Here is a 24398-nt window from a genome sequence, read left to right as displayed (position 1 = left end):
AAGCAGGAGATAGCATGTAAACACTGCATTGGTCCCCCTCATCAAATGTTCTTATACTTGAAAAGCTGATGTATTAGGAATCCTTTTCTGAAGTATTAGGAAACCTTTTCTCTGATATGCTGATGTTCCAGGTTCTCAGTGAATTTTTCAAATATGTTTTAATCTGATCTAGCCACTTTATAGTCTGCACTGTATGCTTAAAGTTTACATTAAGTTCTAAACTCTTTTAGTTGGTGCCAGAAGCATTAAATGAGAAAGCAGTAAACACTAAGGCCCTATAAAATATAATATTTGTAAACTCCAGAAAAATAACTATCCTGCTGCTCTGAAATTAACTGTTCATAAATTCAACCAGATGAAAGACAATAATAATGCAAAATCAAGAGACTACATCAGTGATATAAGATGCTGTGATGATGGCCACTGATTTAGATGGCTTTAAAAAGAAACTAGACCAATTTATAATGTCAATTGGTAGGTAGTTTCCTCTTTAGACAGTGTGTCACTAAATGCTGAGGTTATACAATTCCTTTGAAAGAAGTGCTTCACAATGCACAGGAGCACATATGAAGACCTTTCTTCAAATCATTAAAGCAGCTGCATCTTCTTCCAAACTCATATATCTGCTTTGGAAGCTACCCCCAGTTGCCAAGTGTTGCTGGAAAGCGTGGGGTTCCTCCAGCACAGCATTCTAGATTCTCCCTGTCCAAAATGTTGCTCTGTAATAAAAACCTATTACAAGCCAAGACACAATTTTCCAGAATCTCTCTCATCTTAGATTTGAAGGGAGAGGCCAGTAAAGTAGATCAATTCCCTCTACCACCCACAAACTTGTAAAAATTCCCTAGATTAATATGCCTGCTAATTTGCAACTGATTTCAAACTTGACCTAACAAAGTCAAGTTGGAACTCTCCTCCTACACAGTGCATTCCCACCAGAAATAAGATTAGCAATCTCATTCCTGACATTGACAAAGTTGTTGAAAACATGGTTTTTAACAAGTGAGTAGAGAATGTACCTAAGATGGATGAATGGATGATGATGATGATGATGATGATGATGATTCTTCTAGAGTTGATTATACTGATACACGAAGGATTTATTTTTATTGTATTGTATTGATTTTTTATTTATCTGCTGCATAGTGTGTAGGGTCAAATGACTGAAGTGGTAAAAAAGCCTTCATAATAAATAAATAAGTTCACAGATAGACCCTACTATTTACACATGTGCACTTGTGCCTTGGAATACTTCAATTATTCATGTAGAGAATAACATCCCTTTCAGTGGACTGTTGTCACCCAAGGCAGTTTATAGTTGAAACAAAACACTCCCATAAAAATGGAGGCTTCCATAGATAGGTAAATCTATATACCTCAAAACAGCATGGGTAGAATTCACGGCCTTTTATGATTATATTATCTCTAATTACGGCATGTGATAAGCTGCCTCAGATATTTATGGGACAATATAAATCACTCATACTATATATTTTTTGGGGAGGGGGATCTTCAGATACTGTGGCATGAAAGCTGCTTCTTTTGAAAGAAATCTGAGAAGAACACCAAAATATTTTGCATAGAGGCAAGAGTTTAGCATAAATATCTACTGTTCTGGAAGCCTGCTGATAAATTTGTACTTATCAGCACCTTAGTAAAAGCCAGCAAAATGCTAAGCTTCTTGATTATTAGTATACTCTTTTATTCTTGAGGTGAATCTGAATGTGGGAACTCATTCTCTTGAAACACAATGTGTTCTTTGTGACTAAAAGTTCTACCTACCATTTGTAAACACTCCCTTGCAATATATATGACACATCACCATTTGGCACTGAAAGTAATCTAGAGAATATACATATTTATGAACTAGCCCAAAGTCACATATTCAGGAACCCTGTTTAAGAGAATTATATAATGATTTGAGGGGTGCCCCCAAAAGGTTATAACTAGAAGATCTGCCAAAGCACAACATAATTCTTTTAAAGCTATCTATAATATTTTAATTACTCTTCTGCTTGGATGGAGTCTGAAGGTGCGACATAGTTACTGGGGATGTAGCCTTTCTGGCCAGTTGTGAGGGAGTGAGCCAGCCACCAATCTCCTTCCCTGGAAAACACAAAACAAAATAATATATCAGTGAGAGTACACTGGTCAAATTACCTTCTCTATCCATCATTATTATCAGTTTTCCCCAAAGATTTTGGTTCAGTTCCTCCTGCTCATTGGCTCAGGCCAAATCTGTATTTGGGGGCTCATTCTGTATTAGTTCTGGCCAGAAATGTTCTTGAAAGATAAGACTCTCCAGCAATGTTTCCAATCCTGGTATCCCCTAGATGTGGGGTGACTAATTTCTAGAATTTTTAACCAGCATGGCCTTTGGCTGGGATTCTGGGAATTGCAATCCCAGTGTATCTCAAAGGCAACACATTTGGAGGAAGGCTGCTCTAACAAAAATCAGCCACTACTTGTCATGTATGACTGGGAAAGTGGGTGAGAGAAGAAAAGCAAAGCTCGCTAATAGTCTTGGTTCTCTTCCTGCAAGAGATCAGCAGTGCTCCTTTGAATTTCCAGAAAGTACAAGAAAAAGGGATTTATGATAAAATATGGGAGAACTATCTATGGAGGTGACTGAAGCAAAATTATTTTCTAAGTGCACCATGATTCAGATTTGCTAGGAGGCAATTCAGGCTTGCAACATGGGTGCTTGAGGCCAAGCAGGTTCCTATACATGAAATAGGAATTTAATTTTTTTCAACTCTTTTTTGGAATAAGGCACAGATTGGGGTTTAGCTATCCACTCAATTTCATACATCTTCAAACAATACCACACAGTTCTCCATGCCATAAATGGATTATAATAACCTTTTTAAGTTATGTTTTTGAGATAATATTCATATTTAGATATGCATTGAATTCATATGAAAATTAATTTGGATGGAATGATGGGTAAGAATATGCAAAACTGACATGGAATAGAAACAGAAAGAAGCACCCACTGCCTACTTTGCAGGATACCCGTTGACCATCCTGGCTTAGGAAACAAGAGAAAATGACAATGAAGTATCAATCTGCCCACCCAAACACTGTTTTTCAGATAGGGTAAATGGATGGATGCCTGCTCTAAGTAATAAAGCTCATGAAAGAAATGCATTGTTGTTGATATTATTGTTATTGTTGTTGTTATTATTATTATTACTTCTTTAGCCCATGACTACAGGTAATGCTAGTAATGCAGAGAATTCAACCATCTGAAGTAGCTCCCACAGCGTTTAAACTATATTATTATCACAGGTTCCACAGTTGGTACTTGATTAGTCTGGTTAAGTGACAAATCAACACAAGGTCCTTTTAAATAAGGTGTTTCCTTACTTAAAAGGGAAGGGTTGACACCCTGTTGAAAATACCTTTGCAGCCCTTTGAATTTGAACCAGATCTGGTTGCTGAAGGAAGTATTGGAAGTCCGCGAAAGCAGAGGTAGGATCAGGAAGGAAACAGGCATACAAACATAAGAAGAAACATTGTGATAATAAGAAAGGGCAGGCACAGCCAAAGCAGAGTTTAAATGTGCAACAGCTTAAAGCACCCTCCAGTGATCTGGCTGCTTGCACAGCTTTGGAATTATGAGAACGGTAATCCCACTCATCTGGAGAGCACCAGGTGGAGAGAGAGGCTGCCATGGAATAGCATTAAGGACTTAATATTAAAACACATACATGCTGTTCAAGAAACATGAGGGAAGGGTTGGAGAGAAACTGTAAGCTGGAGAAAAGGAAGCAAGTGTGCTTACTCAGAAATCCCTAAAATAAATGCTTCTAAACCAGTGTTCCTCAACCTTGGCAGCTTAAAGAGGTGTGGACTTCAACTCCCAGAATTCCCCAGCCAGCATAGCTGGCTGGGGAATTCTGGGAGTTGAAGTCCACACCTCTTCAAGCTGCCAAGGTTGAGGAACACTGGTCTAAACTGGTAAACTAAACTGCAGCAGGCTTTCCCCATCTGGGTCCCTTTTGATGTGCTGACAAAGGAATTCAGGGCGTTCAAGTCCACATATCTGAAGGGCCAAAGAGGCTGGGAAGGCTGGTAACAAAATCGAGAAGGTGATCTGCTTCATAGAACCAACTTGCGTTTGTAGCAGAGTAAGACAATTATGCACTCTTCCACAATGCTGTTCATTAAGCAGAATATAAAGGAAAAGAAATATGAAATATATATTTAGTAGCACTTCATTTTATACATTTCAGGGGTGACTACCACAAGGCATTCACTAAAGACCATTAAGAGATTGAGAGCTAGTTGTGAGGACACGTATTCCTTCCCTATTGGAAGGAATTTTTCCCCCATTAATAAAATTTGACTTGTTGCAAAGATATTTACAAGTAAATGCCCACTATTGGATTGACTATTATTATACATGTTATATTTTTCAACTTTCTTTGCTGATTACTATTGTTCTTGGGCTTTATTTTGGTTACTCCTGGACTCTTGTTATATAACCTCAGAAAATATTCATTACTTAGCAGATTAAATGCACAAGTAATCAATATCTGCACGACTAATATATCCCATAAAATCCCTTAAGGCATAACATAGTTTTCAGACATGGAGTTCATTGGCAGCAATATCAAGTCCTTATAGAAACAAGTTAGCAAATTTAGATTGGGAAAGTGCTTAAAGCCCACTTCTTCTCTCTGTCAAACTGTGTCAAATTAAATAAAGTGTCAAATTAAATAAAAGTTTTAATGTGACTTAGAATGCATTAAGGTAAAAGAGAGACTGCAAATCTCTTGCCGTTATGATGAGCACAGCAAGATCCCAATAGAAGAATTCAGTATCTGATATGTATTCCAGACCCAGTAAAAGCAGGCAAAATGAGAATAAAACTTCAAATATCCAGACAAGCTCCAGCTACAATCCGTGCAAGATGTGATGCTGTGGGGATAAACCAGCTACACTTCCAAGAGTGAACTAGGTCAGAGGTGAGGAACGCAGCCAAGACTCCCTCCAGGACTGCATTCTGCTCTTTGCTCTGCATGACCTGGCCAAGAAGCATTCACAGAATGTCCAGGTGGCTTGGAATGGCCTTATCATGCAGAATCACTCAGAGACAGCCACTAGCAACAAGACAGCGGGTGACAGATATTTAGTCTAACTTTCCACAAACGCCTGGGAACCACAAAATTGGCTTCTCAATCCAAATTTATCTGATGTTTCCAAAAGCTTTGGAGGTTTACTGACTGCATTGGTGGGAATCACCCAGTTTTGCTATTAAAATATGCTCTAGGAAGAATTGCAGAACTTTTCAGAGGCAATTTTTTGCATGTTTTCCCCTTAGTTGTTTTTTGGTGCCAACTAAATAGCAGCTGGAAAGTGTGTATCATGTAACTTACACTGATCACACAATTATATGAGGCTGCTGTGATATTTTAAACCAAGCTTAGCATTAATCATGGTCTATACCAGGGTCAATATAACAATTCAGTCTTAACAAACATTTATGGGTCCTTTTCCTCCACAGCTGGTGTATTAGCCTTCATTGCATTGGCAGCCAGCTATTCTTTTTTTGTTTCACATTTTATTAATTATTCCAGGAAAAGGAGAAGGGAGCTGACTGGGGCAAAGCCCATTGTTAAGACAGCAACAATTTTGCTATAATGCATTACATATTAATATACTGTGATTGAAAGCTGAGGGATTTTAAAAGGTAACAGGCAAATTTGAAGGAAATGTCAGCTACTTCTCAGATTTACTGCTATCTGAGGTGTCAGAATTGAGAAGGATCTCCATGCAAAGAATCAAAATTAGAAGGATTCTGGATGGCAGCTAGGATGACTTCTTGCTTGATGTAGGAGATGTAAGGTTCAAGCATCCCCAACCAAGAATTACCCCACTCTGCTTAGCCCCATCCTCTATGTGATAATCCTTTATTTAAGAGGTATTTTAACTGAGAATGTCAGAAATTGAACAGGGAAACTCCTGTTATGCACAATGGAGCTCTGTTCCTCTCCTCTACCCGCCCCCCCCCCCGATACATTTTGGAGCGCTGATTAGCTGAACACACATGAGAGAACACAACAGCCATTCAATATGACACCACTGAAAAATATCCCAAGTGGGCAGAGTAGGGGAATAGGGTACTATTTGTTTTAGGATCAATTCTGGATGAAACAACAGCTTTGTCTTGGCTAATACAACTATCATGAGGTGATGGTCACAATAGGAACAAAGGCTTTCATCATAATCAGTACAGTTACATTGCTTAAAAGACCTTAATTTTCATACTGGGGGAAATATTTGAACCTGTTCCTTTCCCCTACAAACAAAAGGGAACAAAAGCACTGCCCCATTATCACAGGTCTAACCACTGTGATACTGAAATGACAAAGTGTGGTCTGTGATGTCAAATGCAAGTGCTGCCCTTTTGTACTTGCATTGTGATGATGGATGAAAAGATGTCAGGGGTAGAGCTTGTCTTGCAATATCATACAGATTTGGTCACTTGGTCTCTCACTCAGACACTTGTGCCCATTATGGAAAATTAACCATAAGAACTATTTCTCCCTGAAGGGCTAGAGGAAGAAGGATGGTCTTACGTGCAACTAAAGAACAGCACCATACAGAATTATTTATTATGACATACTATATATGCCATTTTGAATTTTCCACTTTAGGCAGCAAAATATTTTAGGCCACTTTTGGCACACAAAATACCCTCCTTTAATCAACTGAAAACACAGTGGTAAAACAGGTTGCACAGCTGTTCAGGCTTCAGAGAACCCTGGGCATCAGTGCAACAGCTGCCAAAAGAGAGTATTTTAAATTATTCCTGCAGAATAACTGGCCAGCATTTAAATAATGTCTAGCTGATGGAAGCACTTAATGGATCTTGAGGTTACACTGACCACTAGGAGGTGCCACATTACCAGTTTCATCCTTATTGGGAATCATCAGACGCAGCCAGATGTTTTTTTTTTAATAGAAAAATTTTATTACACAGATAAAATATACAATTACATAAAGCAGCCAGATGTTTTCTATGGGGTTCTAACTCTCTACTGGAAACTGATTTCATAGACCTTCACACTTTGGATGACTATATACAGTGCATTAGCTTTACAAGCTTTACAAGTCCTGGTGTTCAATAGTTGCAGAAGGGTTATCCAGAAGTCCTCAGAATGGTATATACAGTCCCCCTTCCCTTAAACTTCCAGAGGAGCTTAGGATCTTGAAAAAACTAAGCAGTTTTGGACTGGTTTGTTTTGGATTCAGAGACTACCAGGATTCAGACCACCAGGTCTGTAGTCTAAACTGGGAAGCTGAGCAGCCATCCTGAAAGAAGGTGAAGGCAAGCTACATCTGCACTGTTGCTAAGAAAATAACACATATATGTTCACATAGTCTCCTTTGAGATGTTGGTCACAATCTATGTAAAAGGCATGGTGAAAATTCAGCTAGCCATTGAAAGATGCAGTTTCAGATTACAGAAGAGGATGGAAGGTTCCATAGCTGCAATATCCTTCAGGTGCAAAGTCATGGGGCCATGATGACAAAGTGGGTGTGCTCCTGGTGATAAAGCAGACAGAGCTCCAGAGTCTGCAAAAGGGATCTTTGTTTTTAATAATCACATACAGGTATTGCTGTTTTGTACATTTTCCTACAAGAGAAATGTTACCTTAAGGAAACAGCTACTCAGCTATTATGAAGATTTCAAATATAATTGACTTTCTCCATCCCACTAAAAGCAGCATCTGTAGAGACCTTTAAATTGATGTTGTTTACATCTCTACTACACATTTAATTTACAGTTAAACAGATTGGCTTATTAATCATGCCAACATTCAATTAATGCCTTCAGCTCCATTGTATAGCACAATTAAATTAGACCTGTTCCTATGGGAAGAAAGACTGTTGGGTAGGTATAGTAAAACAGCCTGGTATGCCTAGAGAAACTAATCTATTAAAAGGAGTTGTCAATTTTTTTCTCTTTCTATACACAGGCTCTCAAAGCTCATGCACAAGAAAATTCTTGAAATTGGGGCAGAAGTGGGAGGAACTGTAACAATAGATTCAGAATTGTATTCACTTGAGAAGAAAACCTGAAGAAGTTCCCTGCATATTAGAAAAGGAGGTGTCCTCCCTCTGGTCATGACATATCAGTGTCTGATTTTCCCACAGGGGGAAATTAAGTTTTTATGTTTTTTTTATTTTAAAAAAAAGACTTTTCTTCTAACACAGTCTTTAGGGAGTATATCAAAAGATTAGAAACTTCTAAGAACAAGTGTGCAAGATAACAAATCACTTAGGAGAAGGAGACATGGGAAGGATAAATTTACCTAAATGGACTGGCAAGGCCTAGATTCAAAGCCCTTATCAGATATAATAGAGGTTGGGTGCCTCTGAGTCAGTTACATCCTTTAGCAGCTTAATCTACTTTGCAGGGTTTCCCTGAGGATAAAATGAGTAGAATAAAAACAAAAATATTCACCATGTTTTGAGCTCCTCAAAGGAAGGATCAGGACACAAATAGGGTAAATAAAGTAAGGTTTAGCAAAAGGTATAACCAAATCCATGAACCCTCCCATCTCAGGAAACAGTATAGGAAGCAAAGATTCAGTAATATCCTCAAATACTGGGGAGAAAATCAGGTGATGCCTTCAAAACACAAGAAAAACTAAAGCAAAAATTACAGCCCTTGCAAATGCTTCAAGCATTCTCACATAGAAGAGGGCAAATATTTACTTTTTGGTTCTTCATAGAGCCACATTAGAGTTACTGGGTTTCAGATACAGGAACATAGTTTCAGGAGAAGAATAGGAGAGGTCTCTTGATGTTTAGAGCAGTTTGATCCTGGAAACAAATATCTCTTTGAGATGCTGCCCCTTTGGACTTCTTCAGTCCAGCACAGGATAGACTTTTGTCTTTCCCAAACTGAGACCCACCAGCACTGGATTTGTTGTCACAACAGATACAGAAGATGCAATATTGGGGAAAGCTAGACTAGATAGTCTATGAGATCTCTACCAACTCTATAATCTTATGGAACTATGGAACTTAATAAAATGCAGGGTTGAACTCAGGCACATATACAGCTATCACTACACTTACATTTCACCTTAGAAAGATATTTGTACAGACAAAGCATAATCACTGAGGCATGGAATAGTATCTATTATGTAGATCTGTTATGGTCACAGAAAAACTGCCTAGCTACAAAACATTTGCCAGTAACATGGCAATATTTTCACATCAAAGTCTAAATCTTTAGATAGCACTGACAAAAACATCTGAGATGCTGCTGTGTCATGATGTATCAGCTACCACTTATAAACTATCAGGTGCTTTTCTAAGTTCCTCTTCTAGTCCCTTTTATTTAAGCTAAGTAACATGGAAGTAGAAGAAGAGAGGGCTGAGAAACAAATAAGGAAATGGTAAGCAAAGGAAAATTCTAAGCACAGGAAACCCCCCAAATTCTCAGTCTTGCTAACATGACAGGCAAGTATTTCTTGGAGGATATTGTGTCAGGGAATAACTGTAAGGTAGATGAGGAACAGGAGAGGGTGATGGAACTATCTTCACCTCTTTTGTGTTCTAGAATCCAGAGTCTGCTTCCAGTCTGGTAACTGCTTAGAATGCAGAAATTCTCCTGCCAACAACTACTTTCCCATCTATTTCAGTGGAATGACTCAATGAGGTCACATATGAATCTCTATTTTGAAACTAACTGGAGAAGTCACATGGACAACTGGTTATGGCTTGGAACAACCTTTATTCTACTTTTCCAGAATGAGGGAGCTAGATCAAACCACAGCAGGAGTGCCAATTCTTCTGAAATATGAATGTTCCAATAGAAGAGAATATATGTAGCTCAGGTTGAACTGTGGAGTCCTTGGTGCTCTCTGAGTTTGGTTGTTTGCCTGCAGTTGTTTCATTACCTGACTAGATAACATCGTCAGTGCTAGTGAGTGTGGGATTTGCTCCCTGTTTATACACAGTGGCTTCCCCTGCCAGTGTTGGTAGGGGTGTGGTTTTATCCTTGGTAATTCCTTGATTAAGGTATTGTTTTCTGCTTGATTGTTTGTCTGGCGTTAATCCCTGTTTATCTGGGTGTTGACTGCTGGAGAGGATGTGTTCTGGCCTTTTTGTTTCCTTCTTAGCTTTTTTATTATCTCTTTTGAATGGTGTATAAATATGGTTTATCTCTATGTGTCTGTTGATGGCTGATTTGTTTGAATGCCAAGTTTCCAGGAATTCCCTAGTGTTTTTGCATTTAGCTTGATCTAGGATGCTCATAGTTTCCCAGTTGAAACTATGGTTGTGTCTATGAGTCTAAATATGAATATCTCAAGCTGAAAAGTCTTCTAAGTAAAATCAATACACCAATAAGAATACAAATCAGCTTTCAAATTGAGAAAGATCACCCAGATCAGCCTTCCCAAATTTCCAGAGGTGTCAAATGTCAGCTTCTTTAAAACCCAGCCGCTAATTATGGCTGGGACATATAATGGAGAATTGCTTTTTGTTGTTTTTGCAATAACTCTATGACAACAGTTATTATTTTTAAAAAGGAGCAATTATCCATTATTATCTACTTACCAAATCAGGTAGCCACCACTATTCAAGATATGTTTTCCACCCCCTTGCCTACCCCTGATTAAGTCCTGAGTTAACTATAACACAGGGGTTAACTTAACTCCTGATTAAGTCCTGTGTTAACTATAACACAGTGATGAAATCTTGCTGCTGGTTCAGCACAACTTGCCAGTGGAATGTGTTTTTTCTTTTGGAAACTTCCCTGCAATACGTTGCTAGGCAGAAGTCCAAGCACCTTGGCCATCCAAGAAATTGCAGTTCATTACTGCCACAATATCACTGTGAGAACCCAGCATTTATCCGCAGTTCCAACAGTGAAGTGATATTGGATACTATCGAAAATGTAGCTTGAAATTCATTTCCCTCCTACAGGCTTCACGACAATGCCATTTAAAAGAAAACTCATCTTCTTGTGATGACTGTTTTGTTCTCAGCATTATTAGGGATAGCTGTGAAATCACAAATATTCACAGTATTTTATTACATTTAATCCAAGTGAAAAACCACACAATTGCTTTGCAATTAAAAAGTGTGCAACATTTTTCAGTGGAATAAAAATTTCTGATTTTTTTTTTAAATAAAATAATATGAAGGTTTAGAAATGTAACAGCAATACTTACATTTGGGGACGGAGAGGTTTGTAAAATGCAAAATTTACCTAATAGCTTGACAAGGTTGGCCCCATCATTGGCTGGGAAAATCCAAATGGCTTCTGTAGTTCAATAGGGCAGGCAAGCTAGACAACAAGACTGGTCAGCCATTTATTGCAAGAGATCTCATGTAGGAGAACTTCCTGATGGAATCAGTTCAGCCTGCATCTCCCTTATGCTAGCCTTAATGGTGTTTGAACTAAGCTACAGGATTGTGATTCAGATTGCAGGAATGGCATTCATACAGAAGACTGTTGATAACCCACATACCAAACATTTAATGCTGCTGTCTTCCAAAAAACAGAAACTTTAAGCCAGTGTTGTCCAAACTTGGCCACTTTAAGATGAGTGGACTTCAACTCCCAGAATTCCCCAGCCAGCATGGCTGGCTGGGGAATTCTGGGAGTTGAAGTCCACTCATCTTAAAATGGCCAAGTTTGGACAACACTGCTTTAAGCCCCTGTGGCTATTTTCCATTTGCAAGCTACAAATATTCCTGTGTTGTTATTTGGACGCATCCTAAGCAGTGTTCTCTAAAGTACCTGAAACAGGTAGAAAACAATAGTTGCTCATTGGTCTTAAAAGCAGAACTTTTTTAGAACTCTGCATGTAGTTTCTCTCATGGTAAGATATTGTGCACACGTTCACTGCATTTTCTTTTTGTTCTGATTCCACATGTTCCTGGCCTAAGTTCTCAATGGGTTTGAATATGGATTCAGATGAACTCCTTCCCACCAGTGTATTAAAAAGCAAGATATATTCAGAACTTTATTTTATTTGCAGCATCCATATACATATTGTCAATATCACAGGATTTAAAAAAAAAAAAAAAAGCCGATATATCGCTATTGCAGAATAGTAATGCTGTAAGAGAAACTTTAGCTTTGACATGTTTTGACCTTGACACTGTAGGCTATAAAAAAATAAGAATGTTTTTTTTTCAATCTTAAGAAACATCCTAGTAAAAAAAACAAGAAGAAGGCCAAGGCCACTTAACTTTCAAGATTTATATTTCTGGTTGAGACAATCAGAATATTTTCTTTTTTTCTTTTTTAATAAAGCTCTTCAGCCTCCACACTTTAGAGCTCCAACAGACAGATTTTCAGTGTCTCCCTCCCTCTCTCTCTCTTTCTCTCTCTCTCTCTCTCTCTCTCTCTCTCTCTCTGTGTAGGCAGTATTTTTCCTTCTGTTGTGTACTACAAGGCTGTACACCATAGTTAGAGATAGAGAGCATGCAGCTGGGTCAGTAGAAAGAACATCTCAGATGAGAAAAGCAGGTGCTTGTCAGAGAAAAGATAAGTCATTAATACCTTCATTCTCTGGGGACAAAAAGGCAAAAATAGCCCTTTTTATTTGGCTTCTTTTAAGCAATTACTTGATTTAAGCAACCTAAGCATGTAGATGTTTATAGCACCAAATAAGGAAGTAAAAAATAGGAAAGGGGCAAATGAAATTGTACAGTATGTAATGCAGACTTGAAGGTGTTTTCATTCTGGTGACCTTTGCTAGCTAGGTTGGATCACAATTCAAGAAGAATGCTCCCTCCCTCCTCTTACTGACATACCTCAAAACCTAACCAATAGGTTCTAGTCCACCGCACCAATATTGCTGAACAGTACACACATTCAGATGCAACTGAGTTAGAACATTTAAAAGGGAAAGAGTGTCCATGTTTAGAGCTAGACAAGTTAGTCATTCAGCTCCCACTGGGCAGCTGCTTGATCTGAGTCACAGTAAAATTTAGAAGGATTTCAGCGCTGCAGATGCACATTAAGTTTGGAGCGCTTTTGGTCTTCATTCCTGCAGCGTCTTCCCTGAGAGCCAAGCAATGCAGTCAGGAAAACCTTACAGCACTACACTTTTGAACCAAACCATACCATTCAGATTACAGAGGCGGGAGTGAGCATTGCATTTTTCAATTGCAACCTATAGAGGTCACCTGCAGAGCAAAAAAGAGTGTACTCCAGCTCCCTAATAACTCATTGACATAGGTAGGGAATTTTTATGCAGTCTCCCCTTTTGCCAGAAAAACTAAATGTTCCACTTTGAAAAAAAAGTAATACTGCAGAATCTGTTTCATCTGTAGAGGAACCAAGTAAGAATCCACAGAAATGCCAACTCTCCTTTAAAAAGAAGCAAGTCGCTACTTCTTCTGGTGTTTATTGTGCATAACAAGGGGCGGGGGGGGGGGGAGTGTTACAGAAAACCCCCGCCCCAGCCTCTTTTCCACAAAAAAAGGGAGGAAATGTCATTACCACATCCATTTCATATCAGGTTTCCATCTCTGGTGTAAACTATTGGAATGGATTCAACCCTTGTTGGACTACTTCCATTCATGGCTGAAACAAATGTCCGCTTGCAACATTAGAAGCGCGCACACACAAACATTCTAGAATATTTTAATACAGTCACTTACAAATGGACAGACCCATTTTTATGTATTCCCTTTCATTAAACTACATGAAAAAAACATACACAACTATACCAAAACCTTCTGCTTGAGAGGAATATTTAACACTGTTTGTTCATGTGGTGTGAAACCCAGTTTTTTCACTCTTAAAATATTAAAGCTGATGCTCATGATTTCTCTCAGTTACCACATATTCCCCACATTCTTGTTTGAAACCACAAGTATACCCAAAGGCTGAAACTCATTGGGAACAGTGCTTCAAAAATGCATAATTTGCTGGAATGCAAGAAGGAAGAATTCATAAAACCAATATTAAAATAAAAAATAGGATTTATGCATAATCTACAAAATCACACTGCTTAAACAGTCCTAACATTCAATCATTTTTCCATACTTCAGACATCAAAACATTGATTAGCACTTTTTTTCCCCAATATCAAAGAGAAGATACACACCTGACATCCACTTTTCGCCTAAATGAAAGCATGAGGAGCAGGAGAAAAGAGAATGAAAGAGAGAGAGAGAGACAGAGCTTAGATTAGAAGAAGTACAGTTTTGAAATAGTACTAAAAGTGAGAATAGCATACTGGACTTACCATCAGCGTCCCTTTTCTACAGCAGGAACAAGGCATTTCATAGTGGGCATCTCCCTCCCACTCACTCTGAATGCAAGGCTAGAAAGGTCTAAAATTGCATCCTGCAGGAGGAGATAGCTCCATCCCAATTTCACAGTGACAAGCCAGAAAGAAAACTCAAAGAAAACACTTCAGAAAAGTATTAAAACATGACAGACCTGTGAAACAATGTTTATGTGCAAGTGGCTGCCAATATCGATGGCAGCCCCCGATACATTTTTCCTTTCCCTTTTTTGCAGGTGTGGACCTAGTTGGGCTGGATGACCTGTCTCCACGGTACAAAGTGGACCTTTGTGGTAAGTCCAATGTATTGTTTTCTTATAGTGGAGCCAGGACGTCTTGTTTAATAAAGGTCAACATGGAGGACCCTTTGGTAACTCTACAGATGTCCTGCAGGGAGGGGTGATACATTATGTCCAAGAGTCTGAAGTGGCTGTGCTTCTTATGGAGTGGGCTACAATTTTTTGTGGAATAGGCTTATTCTATATTTCTTAAGCTAGCTTGATTCAGGTCTTGATCCCCTTGGAGACTATAGTTGGTGAGGCTTTGCAGCCCAAGTTGTGCTGTTGTACAGATATTAAAAGACTGTCTGAGACTCTGAACTCCTGTTCTTCTCATACAGATCTTTATGGCAAATCTGACAATTAGTTTGTGTCATTCTTTCTCTAGCTGGGTGTTACAATCGTAGCCAAAGGAAGGGACAATCACTTCTTGGCCCTGTTGGAAGACAGGAGTCACCTTGGGCATAAAATGTGGGTCCAGGTTCAGAGTAATGGTGTCTGGCTAGATGATGTAGAACTCCTTTAAGGCTAAGAGCACTCCTATTTCTGATATCCATCTGGCTGAAGTAATGGAACACTAGGATGGTCTGTATGAATTCAATATAACACCCTAGTTGGTGTGGTATCCCAGCTCAGTCTCCAGGTGTATAGTTGTTACTAGCTGGGATCCACATGGGTGAATTTGGTTAACACGTCTGGTGCTCCACTGGGAGGCTGTGGTTAGGATGTTGACAAGTTTGGAACATGCTCAGGTTTAGCCATACCATGCACAGTTCAAGGAAATTTATGCTGTCTTTTGCTTCCTTTTCCACCCAGACTTTGTGATCTACAAAATCTAGGCAGTGAACTCTGTGCACCATTCCCTGAGGCTGGTATCTGTAGTGAGTTAGATATAGTGAGAAGGCCATGTCTCTTCCCTTGAAACAGACTTCTGATAATCACCACTTGAGGGTATTTCTCACTTTCATTGGTGAGAGGTAAGGTTCCCTTTTAGTCTAAGGACTCAATTAAGACATCATCCAGGGCCTCTCCAAATATTTTGCCACCACTGAATGGACCTGATAGAAGGACTGACTTTGTTTTTGAGTCCATGTAGCAGTGTTTCAGTGAAAGTTCTCACCGAATGGCCATATTGGCTGCTGTGCCTCTGGCTGAAAAGGGGACCCCACCCAGGTTAGTATCCATAATGAAAGAGCCAGACCCAACTAGTTTATTTATGCCCTTTCTATGCCGTATGAGGGATGAGCAAGAATAAACGTTTGGTCTATAAAACAGAGTCCATAAACATGATAAGAGAGACCTGTACACCTAGGGCAGTAGCCTCATGCACTCTGTGCTGCAAAATCTCCACTTCGATGTAATCTTTATGTTGGAGGTGTCCTCCCCAACTTTATTTACTTTGGCTCCTGAGGTCAGAGCTGCCACAGGGGCATCTACTATGGGAGTCTTAGGAAAGCCTATGACTACCTGTGGGAAGTTATGGAACTTGGCAGCCACCCTTGCAAAAAGTTTATGAGTGGTGACTCAGCTCCAGGGATGATGGAGGTCCCCCGGTGGGAGTGAGATGGAAAAAGGGGGCATGCTAAAGCACTGTTGGAGGCCTATCCCTTCCCTCCTCCATAGGTATCAGAGAATTCCTCTGGTTTAATCCACAGACAACAAGCTGCTGAACAAGAGCTTGTTTCCCATGTGGTTTGTAATATTAATCCTTAAGGAAAACAAGTAAATGAAGAAAAGATGGCAAAGAAAGGAAGGAGAGGGAGAATATGAAGGGATTTCTTAGTATTGCTGAAGCAATGCTGGGCCAGATCTGGGATGGAGCTATTCCCTTTCACAGGAAACAACATCAGAACTTTCAAGCCCTGTCTCCAGAACAAGTGGGAGATACTGACTATGGAATGCCCTGGCTTCACAGTAGGTACATATACACAAAAACAAATAATCCTAAAACTGATTTTAATTTATATTCCTAGGAACTGTAGGGTGTCTTCAAAAACCAAATACTGTACAAGTCTTTATCTTTAATAAGGGATGAAATCCATTCAAACCTATGTGTGAACTAAATGGCAGTACAATAAAAGCACAATTTCCATTTGAGGGGAAGAAATGGCATTAACATAACTAATGTTAATTATCTGGACTGCTTTGAAAACAGTGAGCTTTGTCTGTTTAGTCTGGGGTGAAGTCCAAACTAAAAGTTTATCCATTGCATCTGAAGGCCATTCTGGTGCATGGGAGTCCATAATGTTGATATTTTATTATGCACAAGACTCCCTTAATAGACCTGAAGAGGGATATCTAAGGTTGCATCTTTAGGAATCATTGATAATGTAGTATTAGATGGGCTTTCCCAGTGACAAAATAATAGTAAATCTAAAGGATAAAAGAACTTTGTGAAACTGATTTGGTGGTTATGAAGTAGAGAATACAGAAATTCAATTCTGCTTAGCTCAAAAGAGTCTTAGATTAACATACTGTAGGATAACAAATTCTGTTTCAAAATTCTAGAATCACAGAATTGTAAAGTTGGATAGGGGGCATACAGGCCATCTTGTCCAGCATGAATTCAGCATACTAATCCAGATTAAAGCATTCCCACTAAATGTCTGGCCAATTTCTGCTTAAAGCTGTTCAGTAAAGGGGAGCTCAATGCCTACCTTAGTTCTCCTGTTCTTTAACTTAATTCTTTCTTTATTCAGTGCTATTAACCATCTTCATACAATAACTGTCATGTTGAAACAAATCAAACAGCCAATCTGGATTAATCTGGGCTATTAACAAAAATTTGAGGAACTCTCAATCTGGGCATCAGGGAAAGAACTGCAACCCAGCATTTGAAATAAAGAGTTATAATGCTTTCTACAATACTCGCTTTACAAGGGATAGGGAAAAAAAGGAATTAATTAACCCATTGTTTTTCATAAAGGTCTCTCACTGTTCAAAGTAACTTTAAGGAAGAAAGGAGAAAGGCTTCAGCAAGCTCAAATCTCAGATAAATTACAGGGCAGATGAAATGTTTAGATAGAGGAGTAATAAATGAAAAAGATTTGCTGGAAGGAAGCAGAAAGAGAGAGCAACATCTGCCCTGAAGAGTCTGCTTCTATCTGTTCAATTATATGGCAAATAATACCATTAATTGCTCACAACATGCTTTTAATGAACTGTGTCCTTTTCAGTCTTTATCCTGCCTGTCTTCACAGTGATCCTATAAAACAGGCCACCCTTCCCCAATGGGGCACTTTCCAGACACCATCAGACTACAAGTCCCAGAAGTCTGCTAGTTGGAAAATGCCAAGCCTTACAGTTCCAGCACACCTGTAGTGCACCAAGTTGGAGAAGCACAGCAGCTGCCTGTGGCAACACCCCATTCTTTTAATTTGACCCCACTTGCAATTTTTTTTGAAAAAAAATCTTTACTTATAAAGACTGAATGCTCTTTATAAAAAAAAAACTATCTTTTTCTTCTGTGTTAAAATGTCTATTGGCATAAATCAGGGATGGGTAACCTGTCTCCTTCCAAATCATCCAGAGCTACAACTCTCAGCATCTCTCACCATGGACTGGGAAGACTAAAGCTGTAGTTTAGCTACATCTGAAGGGATCCAGGTTGTCCATCATTAAAAAAAAAAAAAATCTGCAGTTGCTGAGTTTCAGATGATTTGAAGCTGGATAACAAAAGAGTTAACTCTGCAAGATCTTTACAAAGATAACCGATTCCAACCAACTGTATGGATCTGAAAATTGTTCCAGAAACTATCTTAGAGTTGTTTCTTATACTGGCAAAAAGTACTTACGTGTTGTTGAGGATTTGGAGGCGTTCTCCTTTTTTGAAAGAAAGATCTGATTCTGTCCGTGATTCATAATCATAGAGGGCCACAAATGTGGTGACTCCACCTGGAACAATATACATTCACACAATAAACACCAGTCCACAAGAAATTAATCAGCATTGTTACTGCATGATCAAAGCTTATGTGCTGAATATACTGACTCCTTTTTGAAAAGATCTCTGTGCATAATGCTCTATGTGTGTAGGAGCTATTTATGTGTATTTGATAATCCTCCTTTGCTAGATAATAAAATGAATAGATGTTCATGAGCAAATGGAGTATTATGTTTCTCCTTCCAATATTTCTCTTTCAAATAAGAATCTTTGGAAATTGTTTGAATATTGTAATTCTGGTACCTTCACAATTTCATATTATAAAATCATAGGATTTGAAGGGACCTTGGAGGTCTTCTAGGCCACTCCCTTGCCCAGGGCAGGAATCCTCAGACCACCCCAGACAAATGCCTCTCCAACCTTTTTTTTTTTTTTTTAGATTTTTTAATCCCATCTTTGGTATTTTTATAAATAACCTCAAGGTGGTGAACATACCTAATACTCTTTTCCCCACAACAACAATCCTGTGAGGTGAGTTGGTCTGAGAGAGGGTGACTGGCCCAAAGCCACCCAACTGGCTTTCATGCCTAAGGCAAGACTAGAGCTCACAGTCTCCTGCTTTCTAGCCTGGAGCCTTAACCACTAGACCAGTGCTTCCTGGGATTCTGGGAGCTGAAGTCCACCTATCTTTAAGTTGCCAAGGTTGAGAAACACTGCACTAGACCAAACTGGCTCTCATCCCTCATTTCAACCTTTGCTTGGAAAGCTCTAGTAATGGAGCAACTTCAACTCCAGGAGAAAGGCTCTTCCATAGCTTAACAGCTCTCATGGTCAGGAAATTCCTCCTTATTTTGAGTTTGAATCTTTCTCTGTATCATTGGAGATACAAAAGAATACCTTCTGCAAGGACAAAAGTTAAAAACATGTGGTTGGCTAGTTTGTGGCTCGGCTACATTCACACAACATACTGAATGAGAAGGTTGGCATCATAAAGACATTAAACAAATATCTTCGCTAGTTTACATCAAACCAATATCTTGGCTAGTTTACATCTCAGTGAACTGTGCCAATACAGCCATTATGTAATACATATCCAGCCTGCGTGCATAATTTATAATTCACTATGCCATGAAAGCCTAGAAACTGGGTTAATTGAAGAAACCATGGGGAAGCCTTGACAGTGCACTTCACTTCAATTGAGCCTTCAACAAAGGAACCCTTTGACGCAATTCCACAAAATGAAAAGCTCTCTTCTTATAGACACTACAGTGAATCCAGTGCACTATATCAAAACAGCTGCTTCACTGGTTTCAATTGTCCTCTGCACATGCTGGCATCTGCACAGAAGAAATTTCCACCAAAACAAAGGAGCTGGGCAAAGAGAAGGAGCTTGCCACAACACTTCAGTTGGAGGCGCTGAGGCAGAGCATCTTGCTTTTCCAAGATATAGTCTTGCTTTACATGATATAGTCCAACCACAAACTGTGTTGGCTTGCCCAGCCCTAATAAGCAAGTTGTGTGAACTTAACCTTTGATCACTGCATCCTCCGTTTTAGACACAAAGGAAGTATATTTCAGATGACCAGAATAATTCTAGATTAAAAGTTCCTCCCATGACAGAAAGCATACTGACCAGCTAGAGCCCCACAGCGCTGAGGAGAAGTGACCATATCTGATGTATTTGATCCCCCAAAGAGCTTTGGTTCTGTAGCTGTACTTCCAAATAATCGACTAGGGGTGCGATGAGTTTCTGGGACTGTGGTCTTGCTGGGTGTTTGAGAGGTAGAGCAGCTGCCATGTATGTTTTCTGTGGAGTCCAAACTGCGTCTCCGTTGGTTAGGGTCTTTGGGTTTACTTTTACTGCTCCCCATGATCTAAGCTGCAAGAGAAGAAGACAGAAAAGGTGACATTACTGCCTGCTATGAATGGTAGGCTCTTGGATTCTGGAAGTCACAACATGTTCTCTGACTTGTTGTTGGACAGCCAGTTCAAAAGTTGAGCAATTAGGATGAAGTGGTTGCTTTAAAAGAGGCACACTCTGTTCCAGTGATTATTTGTTCAGAACAACCTGAACAGATATGGGAAGGTTTTTATTTTGGTTACTGTCTATAGCTTTGGACCTATTGTTGAGCCTTGAAACACAGAAGCAGAAACACAGAATAACCTTTCTGTTATTCCATGAACAGATATTTACAAATATTAACTGAAGTAACCATATTGTCCTTGGTTTCTAGGCTTTACTTTCAGCTCTAGTAGGTAAGGAAAGGGGTTTCAAGGACAGAGGAAGGAACTTAAATCTTCTTTTGGATTTTCAAAACTTGGCCAGCATAAACATACGGTCCATTTAGTGTAATAATCTATATATGCCTGAAAGCTCAGCTGCTCTGGATAAAAGCTCAAGGTAGGTTCAGGCTTAGGCCTGACTGAACATTTTATACAAAGCATCTTTCCCAGAGGGTTGCTGAAGAGCATCTGTGGAGTGCTCCAACAAGGGCTGAGTTGGACCTCTTCCTGACATGTTTTCAGGACTTTGGTTCAAACATACACAATACACAAAAAGGACAGTTTGTAGAAGTCACATCAGTATAGAAATGTCTTTTCATTTCCACCAAAGAACAAAACAAGAGAAAAATGATGCCCCCACCCTACGGTAACAGCAAATTAAGTCAAACATATTGTCCAAAACCATGTCATAATATCTAAGGTTACAAATCAAATAAGAGCTATAGCTTTTCCAATCATGCTATAATGAATATCACCAAGAAAATCATGTCAATTTTTCAGCATGTTATGTATTTTTTTACTTTGAATAGATCCCTAAGCATTGTGAATAATGATCTAATTCATAGGCTAAGTTCAAATACCAGCTAAGCCATACTGAGGATTGTTTGTTTCTACTTGGCTTAGCATGATGATTGAACCTAGACATAGTCTTTTGTAAACTGCAGGTTATATGGTTGGAATGTAATGTGTGAAGCAAGCCAATTGGTTTATTGAACAAACCATGGCTAAATAAACAATGACATAAAATAAAGTGTGAATTCAGTCATGCAGTTGTGACATGAATGATTGACAGAGGTGCTAAAGCTAACATGCAGTCTGTAACCTACTATTTCAACAGATGGTTTTGCTGGAGGAACCTTGGACTCCTGTTTTTTAAAGTTACCTCCCAACAGAGGCCATTGTTGTTTTTTTTCCCATGTGGAGGAAGCATTGCACACAAGGATATTTGAAATTCTTTTATGAGAGACTGCCCCCTAATCACACAAAAACTGCCATGCCAACTGCCTTAAACATATGCTATATATTTCCGGTCCTGCTTCTCTATCTCTTTGTATAGGCTGTTTGCACAACACACTTAACTGGGTTACTGAATTTCTAGATTTACATAATACATTGAATCATTGCCTAATCAAAATGCTGGGCTTACACATGAGGCTAAGCCACATACACAATAAAGGTTCAAGCTAAACAAGCTTAGTATAGTATGCTGAAGAATTAAACCATTAGGTTTTTTGCTGATCTGATTAAGGATGGTTCTGTGAATACAGCTATTCTAATTTTCCCCATATATTCCAAGGTATATGCTTTTAAAGCAGTTTTCAACATTTATCTTCACTTTGTTTAATGACCTTGCAATTGGTTTCACACCTGGTTGGCTGGTGATGTGAATCAAACATGAATGTTTGACTGGAGAGAGGGATTCTTTTTCTCTCCTTCTGCTTGCCTGTTTTTAAACACAATGAGATGAAGTGCATTTGGAAGTAGTCTGCTCTCTCAAAATCTGGTTTCTCACTGATCTGACATGGCATAATAATGGAGTCTTTCCTGCAACTGATTTAGTAATCAGGACAAGTCCAAACTGGTAGTCTTCAGAAAAAAAGGACTGCTAAGGGAAAAGATAACTGTTGCAATGGGTTAGAAGTTTTCTGCTTTGTCTCCTGACAGTAAAGCCATCAGGATGATTTCTTTACAAAAAATGTTGGCAGTATTATATTACAGGTAGTCCCCAGGTTATGAATGCCCGGTTTAAGGATGACCCATAGTTAAGAAGGAGCCTATTGTAGCAAAATTTGAGTTAAATACATAATGATTTGAGTAAATACACAATGGTTCAAATTAATTACACAATACTATTTATACAGTATTATACAATATTCTGGTTTAATACAAATTCAACTTAAGGACAGATCTGCAGAATGGAACTTGTTCTTAAACTGGGGACTACCTGTAGAAGCTTTGCAGACAAGCCTGATTATATGACATAGCTATGTCTTATACATGCAAATAGGAAAGTAACCCATAGATTTCTCAGTGGGCTTGAGAATCAAGTAAATGTGTCTATGACTGCAACAGGCCTTCATTTCTTCCTGTTGCTCTTAGTCCCAAACCTCTAACCATTCACTTCTTGGAGTTGTTGTAAAAGTTACTTTGCTTCCAATCCCCCCTCAAGGTATTTATAGCCACTTTATGTTTTTGTTTGCTTTAAAGCATTGGCTGTGCACTTTGCCATTCAAGCGGTACTTGAACTGTATTCTAAACTTGTGAAGGTATTTTGAACATAATGAAAATGAGCAAACTTCTGTTTAAAGCAGTATACAAATTATGCTAAGGAAAAGGACTTGAACAATTCATCCCTAATGCTGCTATAGGCAATATCCAATACTTCCTAATAGATTATCCTGATGGACCCTCCTTCTCCACAGCATCTGTGACAGCAATAGTTATTTTTTGTTTGCTATATTTTGTCTGGTGTTTGCTCTCTGGAATGTTCCATTTGAGATAGAAATATTTTAACTAATAATAAATACTTATAAAAATATGGTAGATCATAACGGAAGAGTTCCAATTTTTGACTATGAAAATAGCAGAATTATAGAAGATCCCTCCCTTGGAAAAATAATGCAAAATGATTGCTCTTGGGAGAAGAAATGCACAACAAAATAAAATCTAGGAAAGTCATAAAATGCCAACTTTCTTCAATGCCTCTTTCATCAGCTTTGAAACAGTTGCCAATTCGGTCTTAAAAGGCCATGTTAACACTAGAGCCAGAATTAAAGGACAGAGCGTAAACACCTTACATACACACACCACATTTGTAAATCACTGACAGAAGGCGGAAGAGGCTGACTGCTTTTGTGACCTTCCATGCATGAAGAAGGGACAATTCTCTGCTCCACTTCACCAAGTTAGTGGGACAAGGAAAAGAGGTGAAGGTTGTTATTCGCCCATGGCTATCAACCAAGCTTATGCAGCAAAGTCTTTGATGAAGAAATAATGCCATTTTATCTAGAACCCGCAAGGCCATCCAGGCAGGGAGAATGCAAAAACAAAAGGGAATTTAGTAAGACCAACATCCTTAACGTTGTGGGTAAAATTCCTGGGTTACTTCTTGCACATAATTGTCTACTACAGAGAATCAGGGTTGAAAAGCCCCCATAAGCACACTCATTCTTAATAAGTCTACAAGGAGAAGAATAAGGTAGATCTTCTGCCTTAATGTGTGTGTGGGTGTTTGGTGGGCTCTTCCAAAGCATTCAACTGGCCACTGTTGGAAAAAGTATGCAAAATTGCCTGGGCCCTTGCCTTGCCATAGAATTCCTCCTTACTGTATGTTTTACCTGTTACATTCCTCACAACTGTGTCTTTTATAAGAGTAGATATACTGTACTAGCTCCTCAAATAGGCATACTGTATATTAGAAGAAGAGGAACTACAGTATTTTAAGCCTTTAACTGTTTAGGTGGGTGGACAGGTAGCTAAGATCCTGCTGTGTTTGAAAGGAATCATTGTATTTAATATGGATTTGTCACTAGAAAGTTAGCCCTGACAATCACTGTGAGCAGCTAGCTACTTCTAATTAAAATAACATTTACCACTTCATACAAGAAATTGTCCTCCTCCCCTCCTTCCAAACACACAACCACACACCCACTTCATAAGAAACAAGAGGAT

General features: G+C 38.9%; 1 protein-coding gene across 1 annotated transcript in view; it reads right to left on the bottom strand.

Annotated features, from left to right (window-relative positions):
- Positions 1–24398, bottom strand: part of SRC (SRC proto-oncogene, non-receptor tyrosine kinase) — a 99857-nt gene that overhangs the window by 22540 nt on the left and 52919 nt on the right. Inside the window, exons 2-4 of the mRNA XM_088153488.1 lie at positions 20077–20322; positions 18355–18454; positions 2008–2106 (exon numbers count right to left, since the gene is read on the bottom strand). Of these exons, the coding sequence (XP_088009614.1) occupies positions 2008–2106; positions 18355–18454; positions 20077–20314 (437 nt within the window). The 5' untranslated portion in view covers positions 20315–20322. The remainder of the gene's footprint in view (positions 1–2007; positions 2107–18354; positions 18455–20076; positions 20323–24398) is intronic.

This window comes from Python bivittatus, unplaced genomic scaffold, assembly GCF_059951505.1.
Source record: "Python bivittatus isolate LINGU-HERP-01145 unplaced genomic scaffold, Pbiv_v1 ctg000700_np1212, whole genome shotgun sequence".
Classification (NCBI taxonomy): Eukaryota; Metazoa; Chordata; class Lepidosauria; order Squamata; family Pythonidae; genus Python; species Python bivittatus.
This window is presented reverse-complemented; position numbering and strand designations above follow the sequence as displayed.